The sequence below is a fragment of the Trachurus japonicus genome, chromosome 11 (genome assembly GCF_045865225.1).
Source record: "Trachurus japonicus isolate A0001 chromosome 11, Traja_1.0".
Lineage (NCBI taxonomy): Eukaryota > Metazoa > Chordata > Actinopteri > Carangiformes > Carangidae > Trachurus > Trachurus japonicus.
Window position 1 is genome coordinate 33431574 of NC_140917.1, and position 16923 is coordinate 33448496.

Sequence of the window (16923 nt, forward strand, 5' to 3'; positions counted from 1 at the left end):
GTTAACTTATATAGGGCAGATATGGTTAAAATGTATACAATACATCAACTACGTCATGAAATCGCATACTTTCCCACCCAGTCTGTTTCTGTGTGCCTTCATTAACATAAGATTTACACCTGTATGCACTTAATTAGTCTCAAAATGACCGGTGTGTTATGCTAACAAACGGTGCTTTTCGTACACGACGACATTTTAATGCAAGAGCTGAGTTTAAAGCGCGTTAGACGTACAAATAATGGCTCTTCTTGTGGTAGAAACAATGTTGTTATTAGACAGGCAGCGAGCTCCCGATCCAGTTTTCACTGTGGATTCCGCGCCGAGTTTTTATTTTCTCCCCACAGGTCGGTAAGATGGCTGTGTCTCGCGGAGCCTCGTGCTGGTTTGGTTGATTTCTAGCTCGCGCTCTCGTTCTGTAACAGAAGCCCCCCCTCCAACACACACACATACACACACTCACTTGTGTCGGTGAAATTCATTTCCCTGGCTCTGTATTTATATATTTTTTCTTTCACAAACTTTCCCCCCCTCTGTTTTAACTTTAAACGGAGTCGCAGTGGATTACCGGATACCGGTCCGGGCGGAGGGCAAAGGGGGGAATGAACCGGGACAACGGGTACGTTGTTATAAATATAATTGTATTTATATTCAATGGTTATTCGGAGTTTGATTGTGAGTGAGTCGCCGTGCTGAGAGAGAGAGGCAGAGAAAGAGTGGGGGAGAGAGAGAGAGAGGGATATCATGGCCGCTCAGGTCGCCAGCGTCGCCACTCTCAACACTAGCCCGCCATCCGAACTCAAAAAGCCGGATCGGGACCCACAGGAGGAGTCGGTACCGGGAGAGAAACAACATGAAAATAAGGAACCGGGACCTGACGGCGGATCTCCTGGTCAGAAGGAGCTGCAGGACGGGACCGATGCTGGAAATGCTGGGGGAGGAGGGGATTCTGACATGAAGAACGGCAACGGGAATTTGCCCAGGGTAAATAATAATAGCAGTAATCAGAATGATACAGGCGGGCCCGAAGGGAATAACCATCCCGGGATGGGACACCACCACCCGGGCCCCTTTCCTCCACCTCCTTACGGTTACAACCAGCACTACAGCCGGGCCCCTTTTCATCAACATGGCGGACAACAAAGCCCTGGCATGGCAGCTGCATCGGGGCCGGGCATGATGGACCCTTACCCCCCTAATTCACACGAACACGGCTACCCCAACCATTATAACAACTACAGCCCCTTCCAGAACAGGACTTCTTATCAGGGCCAAGGATACGGGGCCATGAATTCCCCGCGTAACAACCAGCCTCCGGCGGCTGGGGGGCAGCCAGGCAAGCAACAGCCAGCAGGAGGAACCACAGCTATGGCTGCCTCTTATAATAATCAAAGGTATAACATGGGAAACCAACAACCTACGTCTACGCCAACTTTAAATCAGCTTTTGACATCCCCCAGCTCGGCCAGGAGCTACCCGAATTACCCCCAAGGAGACTATAACAATCAGGAAGGGGCCAACAAGGGACCAGGAGACATGGGCAGCAGTCAGTATGGTGGGGTCCATCCGGGTTGGCAACAAAGGACCCACCACCCGCCTCCCATGAGCCCGGGAAACACTGGACAGCCTCCAAACAGAAATCAGGTAAACTTCACACACTGCACTAATACACTTTGACTGAGTTGTAGTCACTCAGTAGCTCGGGAAATGCACTGTAGAGTTGATATTGCATTGGCCCAGCCATTGTCTATGTAGCAAGAGCTATAAAATGGCTGCCTCTCTCTTTCTCCCAATACCACCCCCTGCAATAGTGTTTAGACTGAGAAAGAAGCCTCATATTCCGTTTGAAACAACTTTTTGAGCCGTGGGTATCAGTGTGTGCCCCCTGCCTCGGCACAGGGCAAGAGTTTGACTAAGTAGAGCAAGAGTTTGTCAGGAGAAAGTGTGTGTCTGTGTGTGTGCAGAGGGAGATAAGGTGATATTTCTTCGCAGTGCTCCTTCACCCTCATTGTAGATTTAAGTGCTGTAACCTCTCGTTATTTTTGCGAGAATCGGCGGGGAAAGAGCTTCTTTTCAGCGTCGTGCTTCTCAAAAGTTGTGTCGACGACTGTCAAGGCGATAAACAAGATGCAAATGACAGCGATAGCCGTTAAATAACATTTGCATAATGATTAAGAAAAAGACCCCTCCGTCGGGTTTTTTTCCCCCAAAAAGCGGGCTGCACGGTGAAATGGAGACGTGTCTCACAGTCCGATGAATAGCAACAATTACATCCACTAAGTGTTTTTTTTTCACTCGGATCAAAGTGTGATTGTGACCGCGATTGATTCATCCTGACGGAGGGTTTCATTCATTGTGGCTCGGTTCGACTCCGTTCGCCCCTTTTTCTCGCCTCCTTTGCGTCTCTTCTTCCATGTGCCGCTTTGTAAACACGGCCCCGCAAGGTTGGAGTTGGCAAAGTGCAGATTGCCTTTGCTTTGGGATTTGAATTATGGAGGTAAAATCCTGCTGTCAGAGCCAAGAGACAGTTGGTCTTAGGTTGACATGCGAGCCGAGATCTGATTGGCTCCCCATCCCTCTGCTCTCGGCCATTTATAATTGCATCTAATGGAAGGCTGCAGAAAAACAGCCCCCTCTCTGCCCAGTTATGTGTTCCTCCACCGCGTTGAGACAACATAGTCCCATTGTCTTTTCTTTTATTTTTATCCATTTTGAGCACAATTGTGCACATTTATGCAGCCTTAAGATATCCTTATTTTTAGTCCGTGTAAATATGTGAATATTTTCCCCACATCAAGAGAAATATACAGCAAGGAAGCACAATATTAATTTTAGAATAAAAAAAAACTTATTTACTGGTTGTGTTATTGAAAACATTTTATGAACACATTCCACTCAGTTCCTCCCACTGCAGTAATTTGCATGATGACTGTTATCATGTAGACCCAGCGTTGTTTTTATTTGTCTGATTCAACCTTAAGCCCACATGTGCTGAGTCACATCACTGCTGTCATTTTTAGGCACTTGACCTCACACCTGCACCTGAAGTTTCTTTCTTTTCTTTTTTTTCTCTTTCTTTTTTAAGGTACACTGTGTGCACTTGCTCATTCAAGTCGGCTGACTCTGGTACAGCAGATAGAGTAGGTGTGGTCATGTAGCCCCATTGTACAACTGTGTTCTCCACTGTTTCCAGATCAGGAGTTGAGGGGGAATCGTGTGGCTGAACGTCTCGTGGCTACGTGAGAGTCAGACTGGGCTGTAGTTGTGTTTACAAGCAGCCAAGGTGTCAGCCAAGTGTCACAGCTTTATTTATTTATTTTTTTTCAGTTTTTTTTTTTTTTTTGCAGCATGCTTACAGTCGTCTTAATTTACTTTACACTTGCAGAGAGCGTAACCATGTGAACCACGCTTACCTACAGCTGTCTCTTCTCAGAGAGGGATGTAGGCACACAACACGTGTTGTGTTTTTACTCCATAATTACGTGTCATAGGCAACAAAGGTGACGTGTGCAGCTCTACCTTTTTCAAGTGAAGGACTATTTATATCATTTAAATGCATGCGAGCATGTGAAGGATGTCTCACTCACAACAAGTCCTCAAACTTCAACTGTCATGCAGCTTGTGTATCATCCTGGTATGCTAATTCCTTAGTTGGTGTCTTTACGGAGGCAGGAGAAGGTCACATACATTATATATTTTTTAAGGCATGACAGATTGGCCCAAAAAGGAGATAGCATTGACTTCTTGTACTGGAGGTATTTCGTATATTTTCTGTAAATATTCAAATAACTTGAACCTTACATCCTCTCACTTTTCTGGGGGGAAACTTTGCTGGATGCATCTCCAAATCAAATCACAGCAAAGGTCTTTTGCTGAATGTTTCTTTATTTTTTAAAAAAAAAAAATTTAATTTTCACAAGAGCATCGGCATACTGTGTTTTTACCACCTATTGGTCATTAAGGGCAGATTGTTAATCTACAGAAGTCCTTCCCCACTTGTTGCTTTAAACTGGAAGGTGCCAGCTTTTCACAGATTCTGACAGATGTCTCTCCAGATGTAACGGCAGCGCTGCTAATATTCTGTGACTTGTCCTCGGCGGCTGCACACAGTAGTAACTGGCTGTCATGTTCAGTCTGATATTTCTCTCAGGTGATGATGCTCACTGCTGTTCAAAGGAAAGTTTGGGTTTTTTTCATCTTTTTTTTAAAGTTTCTTTCTGTCAGTGTGAATGTGTCCACTTTAAGGGGTTGATTGACAGCCGGTGTGGATGGAGGGGCTTCTCACATTTAACATTCATGAGGTAAAATGTTTGGTCCAACTGTAAACACTGTGGTAGCACACTACAGATGTCGACACTATATTCTCTTCACATGACAATAAATTAATGATATGACATTGTATTTATATTAAATGGGCCACTAACTACTTAAATTGTGTTTTAAGTAATATTTCTGTGTTTATTATTTTATTTTAGATAAAACATTTGCTTCTAGTGTGTTTGGATTGCACAAACACCGTTAACTGTTTGATCTGGTGGATGTGGAGCGGCCTCAATAACACTCACCCCGTTGAATCAGCTTCGTCATCACCAGCTCCGTGTAGTTTTTAATCTTGTACGTCAATATCTGGCCAAGTTGCGGTCAAAACAGAAAAGGGTAAAACTGCATATTAGATTTTTTGGAGTGTCAAATCAGAGCACCGGACCTGGAGTAAGCAGCTCGTCTCCGCTGTGATATCTAGAAGTCAGAGAGAGCACTGTGCAAAGAAATGACTCGTCACTTGTCTGGAGGTTGTGTGTATGATGATTGTATGATGTGGATTGTGTCGACAGTGGCGCCGCCAGAAGTTGGGGTGAAGACACTGTTGTGACCAGGGTGCGATGGGCTTCTGTGAAACCACATCCACTCCGAGTCCTCACACATTCGGCTTTCCCTCCTTGCTGGGTTTCACTATGAGCTCATGTGCTTTAATAGCGGTTCTAAGTGGCATAAATGTGTGGTGTGTTTTGTTTTGTTTTTTGCAGTAAGCCAAAGTAGTGAAGCAAAGCTTTGACGGGGGTTGGTCTTGGGTGTGAGTGGTGCAGAGGACACATGAACTCCATGCTCATAGTCCCTGTCAGGGTCTCTGGACGACGAGGCCGCTGGCCCGGGGCAAAACAGACGAGACACGTGAGGTGGACAGTGTCCGTAAACTGTTGTCAAATCGTGGCACGGAGACGTCACCCGAGGCCACCACTGTGTGTGTGTGTGTGTGTGTACACGGCGTCCAGCCAGAGAACCTGTGAATGTGATGTTTGACTGCGGAGCTCGATCAGCGCAAAGCCAGTTAGACCAAAGTTCAGCCGGTAGAGTTTTTTCACAGGCTTCCCCCTCTGCGGAGGAGCCGTCCACGGTAAGCGCTGTCGGCTGTATTTTAGCAGAGTTTATTAAATGCTTTAACTCTCCATTCATTAACAGAGGCATAATTGGCCCCCCTTTTTAATCGGCGGCTATATCTCCAGCAAAATGATTCAGTGGATGAGTTTTATGAAGCTATTCACCTGCCTTGGGCCACCTGTCTGAGATGAATGAACGTGTCGATTCAGAGGTGGGCTCGTGTTCTGGCTTTTTTCACCGCGCCTCGCACACAAACAAACACTCTGAAGTGGATTGTAGTAGAGGTTGTTGTGGATGGTGTAACACCAGGTGTTTCCTTCCCACCGAGCACATGGGAGCGAGCCATCAGGGATTGTCCCCCCCCTTCCCACCTCCCGCCCTCCCCACGCCCCCTCTCTCGGCTCTGCAAGACTGACTCCTCCAAATTGAGTTTGAATTAAATCATAATCGAAGACACTTTGTAAATGTTTTCTTTTGTGAAAGTCCCACAACTGAAAACAAAAATGGAAAAAAACACCAAACCGAAGGTGTTAAATTGACGGCTGCTAATGGATGTACGCACATGCAGCCCTGGCGCCGACGGAAGAAGGGGAGCCCCACTGCTAATTGGAAAGTAGCTTAAAAGATAAACAGTTTGGTGTCAGCTTTATTGTGCCAGAAACTCTCAGAAGAAATGAAAGTGCAATATATTTAATATTTAAGAGAGCAAATGTCTTTCTTTGGCGTTAGCGTGGATATTGAAAAGTAAAGCTAATTGAGGCATAAACAGACCAGTATCCACTCCCTCAGCACACTGGAGCTGTGCTAAGTGTAGCATCTGTTGGTTGGATACACTGGAAATTTTCATTTAGATTATAAAGGGAATTCAACAGTATACCGAGAGTCACCGCAGCACAGCGGTCGTCCATCCTGCTTAAGTTTGAGTTACAGTGTCCTGCCATGAGATTTAACGCCATGACGAGGAAACAAAGATGAGCCACGACAAACGGAAGATTAATTTCCAACCTTGTCTGCAGCTAATGATTATTTTCACTATTGATTAATCTGCAGTTAATAAATTCAAATGTTAGAAAAAGGCAAAACAAGTCCCTAGACTCAGGTGATATTTAGTAAAACAAAGTATCTCAGGCCAGAACCCAAAGATGTCCAGTTACCTGAGGTTAAAGAGACGCAAAGCTTGATCCACAGATTTCTGCTTTATTGATGAATATTTTGTCAGGTCTTCATGTAATAATTAAAGACAAAATACTAAAAAGTCACTTTTTCAAACCTCTTAAAGGTCTCATATTGCAGAAGTAAATTAAAAGATAAATTCTGTCTTCTTTGCTCATAAAGAAGGTCTCTAGGCTCTATCTTAATACTGTGAAAGTATGGAAGCCTTGGTCCTCAGAAATGCAGTTGCGGATAATATTTTGAATCTGAGCCTTAAAATGAGTCGTCATGATTTAAGCAACATTATGATGTCACAACGAAGCAGCTGCTGCTCTCAGCCATTCTCTAGCGCTGCCCACCTGGACCCATCCAACCTCACAAGATTTGGCCTTTCCGAGTGCTTACCTGAATCTGTCATATGTATCCTCTCTTCTGATTGGTTCGTTGATCTGTTGTCAAAAATCCTGATTGTTTTTGGTTCTTAAAACCACAAATATACTTCATCTTCCAAGTGTAAAATATGAAACCTTTTTATTTGTAAATATTGCACTTCTTTTTATTTTCGTATGATATCAAGCAGACCATTTCTGGGGCAAATGTTATAGGACGTTTAGTCCCAACAATGAATCTCTGATTGCATAAAAGAAATGGCAGATTTATAAATAATTAAAGTAGCTAACTGCTAAAACTGCAATTATGAGTTCAAGGCACATTTACTCACACTGGTTATTTTTGTAAGTGATTACCAGCTTTTTGATTAAAGTTTTGGGTCAACATGTTACGATAGAGGTGAAACTCTTCAACAGTAATTCAAGTAGTTGATGGACGGTAAATTGGGAACTCGTGATCCTGATAATCAATTGTAAATTCAAACAAAAATATTAGTTTATTTTTATTGGCTTATTTATTAGTCACCTGGACTTGTAGCGAGTGCCTTTTGAAGCTATCTATTGAAACCACGAGTCAGAGCTGGATCAGGGTCTGAGCTCTGGTCTGCACTCTGAAGTATCAACCTGTGGACAATGGCCCGACAGTGGTAAACAGTAAACAGTTGTGACAGCTGACCCTTTGTGAATCGTTTCTATTCAGTAAACACAACGCACATTTTTTTTCAAGAGCGCGTCCACGGCGGCTCCCGGCGCTTTGCGGCGGGGGCCGGCGCCGCCGAGAAGAGGAAGACCAAAGTGTTGGAAAAGGGAAGTTCACTCTCGGTTCTTTAGTCTGCACTTGCTGAGTAATGATTCTCCACAGGCCACATGGACAGCATGCTGCCTCCCGGCAACCGTGTGTGTGTGTGTGTGTGTGTGAGAGAGAGAGAGAGACGCATGGTGTGTGCCTATGAGGGAGAAACTGTGTCAGTGATACCCAGGGGAGGGGAGGGGGGTGAGGGTGGAGGTGGTGGGGGGGGGGCGGTGGTGTTTTGTGAATGATCTTCGTCTGCCCCTGACAGCTGTGTGTATTTGTGTATAAAGTACAGCAGTTACTTGGTGGTCTGTGTGTGTGTGTGTGTGTGTGTGTGTGTGTGTGTGTGTGCATGCTGCTGCCTCAGGAGTCTGACCTGCTCTTACTCCACGTGTCACCAGCCATCCGTCTTTCTTTAGCAACATTGGCCTTTTCCGTCCCACTGACAACCATAGAAAGCCTGGTGTTTTCCAACTGAGTCTTTTTCTGCTGTTTGCCGTTGTTGTTGCTGTTTTTCTTTCTTCGTCAGTAGCATCATCAACGTTCCCCACCTATATACCCAATACAAAGCACAAAAGAAGTTTCACAATGTGTTATCAAACTAGTTTCCGATGATAACTCTTGAAATCCTTCTGTCTAGCGGCTCAAAGTTAATTTCCATCCAGGATGGTGAAAATGAATCTGAATTCTTCCAGAGTTGCACATTTGAAAACAACTTCCTCCACGGACAAATGTCACACTTAGGCTATTGCATTGGGGAGGGGGGCCACGCTGGAAATGTAAAGGTAATTCATTTCTTTTGACATTTACCTTCTAAAATACTCCAGATTAGCATAGTAATATCCTCCTCAGAGCCCGCGTGAGACTACAGACTTCATTTACATGACGTATGGTGTGTGCCTTTATGGAATAAAGTGGTTAACCTTTAAATGGGCGCAGTTGTTGATACTAGAAAGGTAGAGAATGATGCTTCCTCTCTGCTCTCATACAGAACTCACCTTTGCTCTCGGTGCGAAAAAAAGAAAAAGGGAAAGCAATGACTCATATATAACGTAGAAAATGGGGAACATGAGGAGCTGTTGGTTTTCTCCTTTTTTTTTTATGTCTTTTTATGGAAGTCAATCATGACGTGTGTTATTGATGGGTTCTGCCCCCTGGTCGTAGCCTTGCTTTCTGCTTTGTCTAATGCGTTGTCCACTCTATCAACCTGTGTTTGAAGCTAATAAAGCCAAAGCTGTGGAGCACACAGCGGACAACTGTAAAAACAACACGCCTGCGCAGGTGTTTGTCCTGTTAACAAACCAGAGATCGATCAATACTCAAATCTCGACTCCACCATCAGCCTCATCTTCTAGATATATACGTACAGTATACTGGAGGAGCAACTAGAGCTGCAATGATTTTTCCAACCAATCAGTTTTAAGTGATATAAAATAAATCAATAACACTGACGACCATTTAAGTCGTTTTTAGGAAGTGAAATACTCCAGCTTCTCAAATGTGAATATTTTCTCCTTTACTTGACATTTAATCAGTGAGGATCGGTGCTGATTGTCAAATAATGAATTGGCACCTATTGATCGGCCAAGTCGTTTGTTCCAGCGTCTTGAACGTGAATGGTTTTATGCTTTTCCTGTTGCTCTGGTGTTGAATTGAATATCCTCATGTTGTGAGGTTTTGGTCAGACAACACAATCAAGTTGCATCAGTGATGTGACTAATGAGTCCTTTCATTGTTGATTCACCTGCCAATGATTTTCACAATTAATGTACTGATAGTTAAGCCAATGAATAAAATAGAAATATCACAATTCTCATCATTTTCTCAAGCCGAACATGTTGTTTAATTCAACTGGAGGAAACAACCCCAAACACCTTAAGTATACTCATTTAAAGTAAAGAAAAGCGCTACATTTATTTTTGAATTTGTACTAAAAAATAAAAGCTTCCAATTAAAATTTCTGTTGGTTTCTAAAACAATCATTTGGCTTAATGTGAATGTGCAAATCTGAGCAGTGGGAGATTGTGATTGACACATTTGTCATTTAACAGAACAATCTGTGAAGTGGGAAAATAAGAACGAAAATAATCGGACAGAGCAGACGGTTTGTCAGTCAAGTAGCAGCACCAGTCACTGTTCTGATAACCAATCATTAACCACGTTGAGCATCAATGCTGTGGTTTCTCTTCTGGCTACAAATGTGAATATTTATTTATTAATAGATGCAGTCTCCTAGGGGAGAACAGGTCATATGAACTTGTCGGCACCTTTGTCACCTTCTGACTTCGCGGCCCTGCTAACAGTCTATAGAACCAATGATCGATAGACTAATCAATAGCGGCAGTGATCTGTAATTATGACACAAAATTAAATTGCGTCTCCCTCTGGGTTTTAGACTATTGTTTGGATACGTTTTGGACATCACCAATGCCTGTGGCAGCTCATCTGTAGCAAAGTCTTTACTATTTCTGACACTTTAAAGTGGAGTTTAATTGACAATGATGGTATATTAGTTAGTTAGCAGGAAGTGTTCATCTACAGCTCAAAAACACACAGCCATAAAATAATATTTGACCACGAATCTTGCTTTCAAAATGAACCTTTCAGACAAAAAGAAGTGTATGTTCCAGTGCTTATTTTTATCTGGCCTAGATAATCAATGTGCTAATGTTTACAAAAGTTCAGATGGCTCCTGTCTCTGTCCAGCAGTGTAGCCGGCGTCCAGTTTGCAGACCGTTTGATACGGAGCCATTGTTTTGTTTTGATTCGATCAGCTCATGGTAAAAAAAAGAAAAGAAAAAAGAAAGAGCAGTCGCTGCTGGTTAGCAGGGACAAAGTTCCACGGACAAAAAGCCGAGCGAAAAGCCCATTTAGTGTCATTGTTTCCTGGGCTGCGCGGCAGGTGACAATGATTTATGCACCAAAGACACATTCTGAACTGCATTTGGCGGCCGGCTAATGTTAAAGTTGAAACTCTTGTTGTGATACTTTATTTTGAAAGTGTGTGCGACTGTGCTGAGGCTGTAGAGAAAGCACTAACTGTTGTCGGCGTGTTCCTCTCTCCACCTAAAGATTTGCATTTCCGTGCCTGCGAGCAGCTGCCTTGTCAATGAGCGAGTGCAAATTAACAATCCCAGCGGTCTCAACAGTCCAGTCCAGTCATCGGCTCATTTGTTTTAAAGCAAAGGGCTGAAACATGTGAAACAGTCCCGCACTGCGACCTGAAGGCTTTTATTTTGTTATCCATGCTGTCATTTGAACTGAATACAGAAGTGTAGGTCCCATGTAACTTTTCCTGAGTGAGGCTTTGGTCATTTTTTAGTATCAATACAGATCTTAGACCTGCTTCATAACCAGTGATGGGAATAACAGCGTTATAAAATAACGGCGTTATAAAATAAAGGTGTTACTAATGGTACTACTTTTTTCAGTAATGAGTAATCAAAAAAGTTACTGTTTCTTGTAATAATGTTGTTACTGTTACGCTGTTACCCGTCACTAAATAATACACCCGTTAAAGTGTACGTTATTATTATTTATCTGGATCTAACCAACTCACTCAGTATTCCTCCGCACAGGAATACTGAGTGAGTTGGTTAGGGGGCAAGTCCAAGTAATTTGACATTTGAGCACAAAAGTTACTTTTCCTGATAATTAGATACTTTTATAATGTAATAATTCAGTACTAACTCAGTTACTTTTTAGGGAAAGTTACTTTTTAGGGAAAGTAACTCGTAACTATAATTAATTACTCTTTAAAGGTAACAAGCCCACTGTTCATAGCCGAAGGACACATGGACGTTACCTTTACTCTACACGGGACCTTTAAACCCTCTCAGATCATGACCAAGCACGTTTCCTCTGGGTGTGTGTGTGTGTGTGTGTGTGTGACATCACAGCCAGAGTTGTGACTCTGTAACCATGAGGTGGGCACTGACCCAACCAGGTCCTGAAGTGGCTTCGTCTCATTCAGTAGCCGGGGTATTTTGGCATAGTGGCGAGTGACAGGCTTATGGTAATGGTTGGTCTCGGGTGCAGACGGTCACCCTGAATAAGAGCAAGTCTTGCTAACGTGATGTAACTGATCACTTGTTGTTGTTGTTGTTGTTGTTTTTTTGTTTTTTTCTGCCTCCGGTGCTGACAGAGGAGCTGCAGCTGCTAACGCATCGACTGGCTTATCTCTCAACACAAACTGCTGTTTCTTTCCCTGAGCAGTGTGGGTGAAGCTCTCATGTGACCTCAGGGTGCTGCCACTCTGACACTGTGACCACACCGTGGCCTTCAGAAAGGCCACATGGGCGTGTGACTCAAAGGATGTTGTGCAGCAGGGAACACAACATTGATGATTAAAACAGGTGTCACCACGCAGCTATTTAGTGCATTTAACTCTAATTTGATTTGTTTAAAGGCAAGGACAGGCTGGCTAACTTTCTACCTTTTGTCAGGAGAATGCCTGAATTGTCTTCCCAGAAGGATCCTGAAGTTGAGAAATATAATCAAGTGTATAAAACCTTATATACAGTGTCATGCAAAGGTTTGGGCACTCCTCATCAAAACTAGGTACTAACTATGCAGGGTGGCCAAACCTTTGCTTTGGGCCCTTTTTGCTTTTCTGTCATTTAGAAAATGTAAAAGATGAATATGTCATCTTTAACTTTATGCCTTTTAGAGATCATTTCATCTTCCACTTGATTCACTGTTCACATGAACAGAAATTTTGATCAGGGCTGCCCATACTTTTGCACGTCACTGTACATGGAACAAAAAAAAAGCCAAATGTTGAACACAAAATAGTATTTTTCCCCCCAGACTTTTCAGAATGCATCCCCTCATTTCCCCATCAGTGTAGATGTTGTCTCTGTTGTGTCTGCAGGTGCAGTATACATCACTCGAGAGTTTATTATTATTATTATGTCACCGTTAAATGATGAACAGCTGGTTTCGCCGTCAACCGTTTTCCCGCCCCCCCCGGTCCCAAACACAGCCGCCCCCCCCCCCCCCCTCTCACCTCATCTCACTCCCAGGGGAATCAGCCACCGTCACCTGGAAGTATACGTTTGGCCCCCGACAGGTTGACAGCTGGTAGTCGGGGCCAGTGTTCCCTCTCTTGTAGCTCCAACTCCCAACATCACAGTGACAGGCCAGGCAGCAGCAGCAGCAGCAGCTAACTGGACCTGGTCTCACAGCTCTGATCCACCTTACAGGAGATCTGTGTTTCATCCAGACTCTGGCAATGTCACTGCTGCGCTGGGAGCAGTTCACACCTCGCCGATATGTTGTCATTCATCAACAACAAAAAAAACCAAAACAACTCTCATGTGCTAATCACCACTGCCGAATAGGTACCAATTAGATGAGTTTCTTCTGATGGAGGGGAGTTTCATTGAGGCTGTAAAGTATTGAAGTGAAACACAAACAGTTGATTCTCTTTATGCACATCATTGTGCTGAAAAGTGAAGGTCTCCTCGTATGGTCTGCCTCTGCCAATAAAGTTTAGAAGCATTTCTTTTATCTTGTTAATCTGCGCATGTTGACAAAACATGTTTGTTTAATTGGAAAGTGGCGTTTTTTTCCTTTGCCTTTGGGTTGAAATAGATTATAAAACCAATCCAAGAGGAGTGAAATGTTTTCTGCAACCTGTAGATCCACTCAGCTGTTAGTTTCCCTTCAATGTATGACTGCACCTTTCTTATACCTCAATCTGATGGCATGTATATCAGGGGTTAAGAGGTGATCAGTGAAAGAGACAAAAGAGTGAGCAGCTGAAATGGAAACAGAAGGTCAAGACGTCACAACTTTTGGACTCTGATCTGGGTCGAGCTCTTTTCTTTCGATTATGGGTCAATGACGTGATGCACCCCAGTGTCAAGTGGTGTAATCTGTATTTTTTCCATAAAAAAATACAGGAAAATAATTCTGAACTCAAATGTGGAATAAATGTAATTCACTTCTGCAATGCAACACTGTTTCTTTACAAAGGTTACACAATTTGTGAATTATTTAGACAAAGAAAGCAGTGTTGGCCCTTTAACCCGTCTTGTCCTCAGGCGTCATGGCGATAGTTCGGTTGCAGTTCTATGACCTAAGACTGTAACTAACATGTGAGGTGTGGCTCCAAGAACGCAGAGACGTCGAGACGCTTTTTTTTAAATCTAGACGGCGAGCGGTGTGCAGACATGATGTGAACTGTGATATATGAATAATGAAACACTGATGTAATGTTAATAATACATGTATGATTATATGGCTGTTGCAGATGCTGGGCGTTGTGTTCGTCGCCTCTTAACTGTTTTTTTATTTGCTGTTGAACAGTCACGCTGCCAGAGTCCTCCCCCTCCGTCCAACTCAGCTCGGCCCCGTGAATTGAACATGGGAGATACAGGAAGAATCCACCAGTCTATAACTACATGACATCAGAAATTCTCTTAGCCGCTGGCTACTTGCCTTTGGGAATAATGTGGCTGGAAATCCAAGTAACCCTTTGAGTGTTCTCCTTTAAGTCATCCTTAAAGGGATACTTCACCCAAAATCGATAATTCACCAATTTTCAGGGATGCAAACAGCGCGCCGAAAAGCGAAACTCGCTTTTTTCATGACCAATTAGGTGACTTGTGTGAATCGTTCAGATCCGAAGAGTTTTTGTTTTTTTTGGGGGGGGTCTCAGTGTCTCAGCTGGGGTCAGTAAAATGTTTTTCTAACAGGCTGACAGTGACAATCACGTGAAACTGAGGCGAACTCATTCATGGTTGTCTCTGATTATACTGATAACAGCCGACCTCCAAAGTAGACGCGCGACATGCGCGCTCATTAAAGCGGCGCGTATCCGCGTGCAGTCGGTGCGACGGTGACGCCGTTTTTTCCCCCGTTCCCTACGTTGCTGCGTCAGGCAGGTGTTTCCACGGAGCTCTGCCCCGTTTCAGAGGTGAAGGAAGCCCTACGTGGAAAGACGTCGCCTCCGCGATGTAGAATGTGTTCAATTAAAGTGAAACTAACACATTATATAGGCCTATATGTCCATTACACACTGAATGAAACATCCCATGTCTTTATTTATTCAGTTTATTTTAATAGTAATAATTATGACTAACATTCAGTGAAGACCTAAAATTCAGTATCTCCAAAATTGAAATATTGCAAAGGATCTTTTTTTAAAAAGCATTTTTAATATAGAAATGTTGGCCTTCTGAAAACTATGTCTATAATCAATCAATACTTGGTTTGGGGGTTGAACTACTGGAACTTGACTTTTCCATGATATTGTAATGTAATTATTTGTTAATGGTGAGCTGCCCACCCCCCCCCCCCCCCACGCCAGACAATTCCTCTCTTTTTTGGTCCTGACCCGTTTGCATCCCTGAATTTTCTACTCACCATCATGCGAGGGAAGGGTATGGAGAACTTTCAGAGTCATCAAACTCTTTAGGAATTCCAGTGGGGTCCGGCTGGCAATGGGTTTTCATATAATGGCGGCAGATAGAGTTCACTTTTGAATCGTCCAAAACACACACTATGAATTATCCAGATACCTCCATACTGCTCGTCAGTACTGACCCAAGTGTCCTGAATGTGATCTCTGTTTTTAGCCTTGTTGTAGCAGCAGCTCCCAATGGCTGAGTGAGATTTTCTGCAAGAGGTTCTTCTGTGTTTATATCATACATTCAATGGTTTACGAAGATGAACCAACATCTCGCAGCAAATCTCGTGCATGCGCACAAACATCAACAGAGCCACTGGGAGCTACTGCTACAACAAGGATAAAAACAGAGATCACATTAATTTTTTCTGAACAACTTGTTCATGTTACGGTTTCAGGACACTTGGGTCAGTACAGACGAGCAGTATGGAGGTATCTGGATGCTTCATAGTGTTTTGGACGATTCGATTTAAAAGTGAACGCTATCCGCCGCCATTATATAAAAATCCGTTGCCAGCCGGACCCCCTCTGGAACTCCAAAAGAGTTTTGATGACTCCAAAAGTCCTCCAAACCCTTCCTTGGCATGATGGTGAGTAGAAAATTGGTGAATTACCAATTTTGGATGGAGTATCCCTTTAACTCACAGACACACTTTATTTGTAATTTTTCAAATTGTAAGTTATAAAACAATCATATTCTCTGTTTTACAAATAACCGTAGAAAAACAATCCCGACAATAAAGAAAGACAGACCAAACCCAAAATCAACGTGACAAGAAACGGACAAGAAAAACCCACTAGTGTGTTTGTACTGCTACTGTCATCCGAGTCCCCCCCCCCCACCTTTTTCCCTCTCCTCCCTGAACATCTTTTTGAATTCCTTGGAACAGCTGGGTGAACATCTGGGTGAGTAGGGTGCCGCTTGGCTCTGCTCGGCGTAGATGGCACCAGCAGGCGCCTCCCCCCCTCTCTACCCAACCCCCGGCTCCTCCTTGCTTTTTATCCAGAGTCATGCAGCGGTCACGTTGGGGGCGGGAGCTCAGGTTGATGCAGAGGGAGGCGGGCTAATTACTTAATTGAGAACACGGCCTTTTTGGGTTGTTGTTGTTGTTTTCTTTTCCTGGGCTTCTTGTTGACTCCAGCGCTCAGGTACACATCGTTCTTCAGGTGTTTGGTCAAAGCTCTTGGCTGTTTTTCAGCTTTTCCTCACCCTGTTGGGACCTGATACCTATTTGAAAAAGTTCATAAAATACTCAGGGGGTATTTTCTTTTTAATGTTTCTAAAATAAGACGCCCTAACGCCACTAAAACAACTCTTAAAGGGGAACTGTGCAAGTCCACTCGCTTTTCCGCTGTTTGGTTACGCTCCTCTCGCCCATGTGCATTTGTTTACAATGAAGCTGGCGAAAAATCATTAAATGGAGCGGTGGATAACGTCACATAACATATACGATGTTACGGCGCGTGTGTTTGTGTAGTCTTAACCGTCATGAACAAAAAGATTGCGGGTTACGGAGCGCGTTTGTGTTGCGGTGCTGCAGAGACGAGAGCTGGGACACCGGGGCGGCGGCCAGGTACTACACCGTTTTCAGCCATGAGACGCCAGGTGAAGGCAGAGAGCCTCCGTTGTCACTGTAACAAGTCACAGGTCATGTAGTTAACCATCACAATTACTCCAGAGCTTTTTAATTTAGGTAAAATGTAGCATAGCCACGGGAGAAATCCTGCTTAGTTCCTCTTTAAAGCGCATTTTGTCACAACAGAATTTGTTCCAAGTGCCCAAATGGAGAGTGAGTCCGCCT

General features: G+C 43.6%; 1 protein-coding gene across 1 annotated transcript in view; it reads left to right on the plus strand.

Annotated features, from left to right (window-relative positions):
• The first annotated feature begins 338 nt into the window (after nucleotides 1–338).
• Nucleotides 339–16923, plus strand: part of arid1ab (AT-rich interactive domain 1Ab) — a 60278-nt gene continuing 43693 nt past the window's right edge. The window contains exon 1 of the mRNA XM_085792331.1: nucleotides 339–1641. Coding sequence (XP_085648457.1) covers nucleotides 742–1641 — 900 coding nt within the window. The 5' untranslated portion in view covers nucleotides 339–741. The remainder of the gene's footprint in view (nucleotides 1642–16923) is intronic.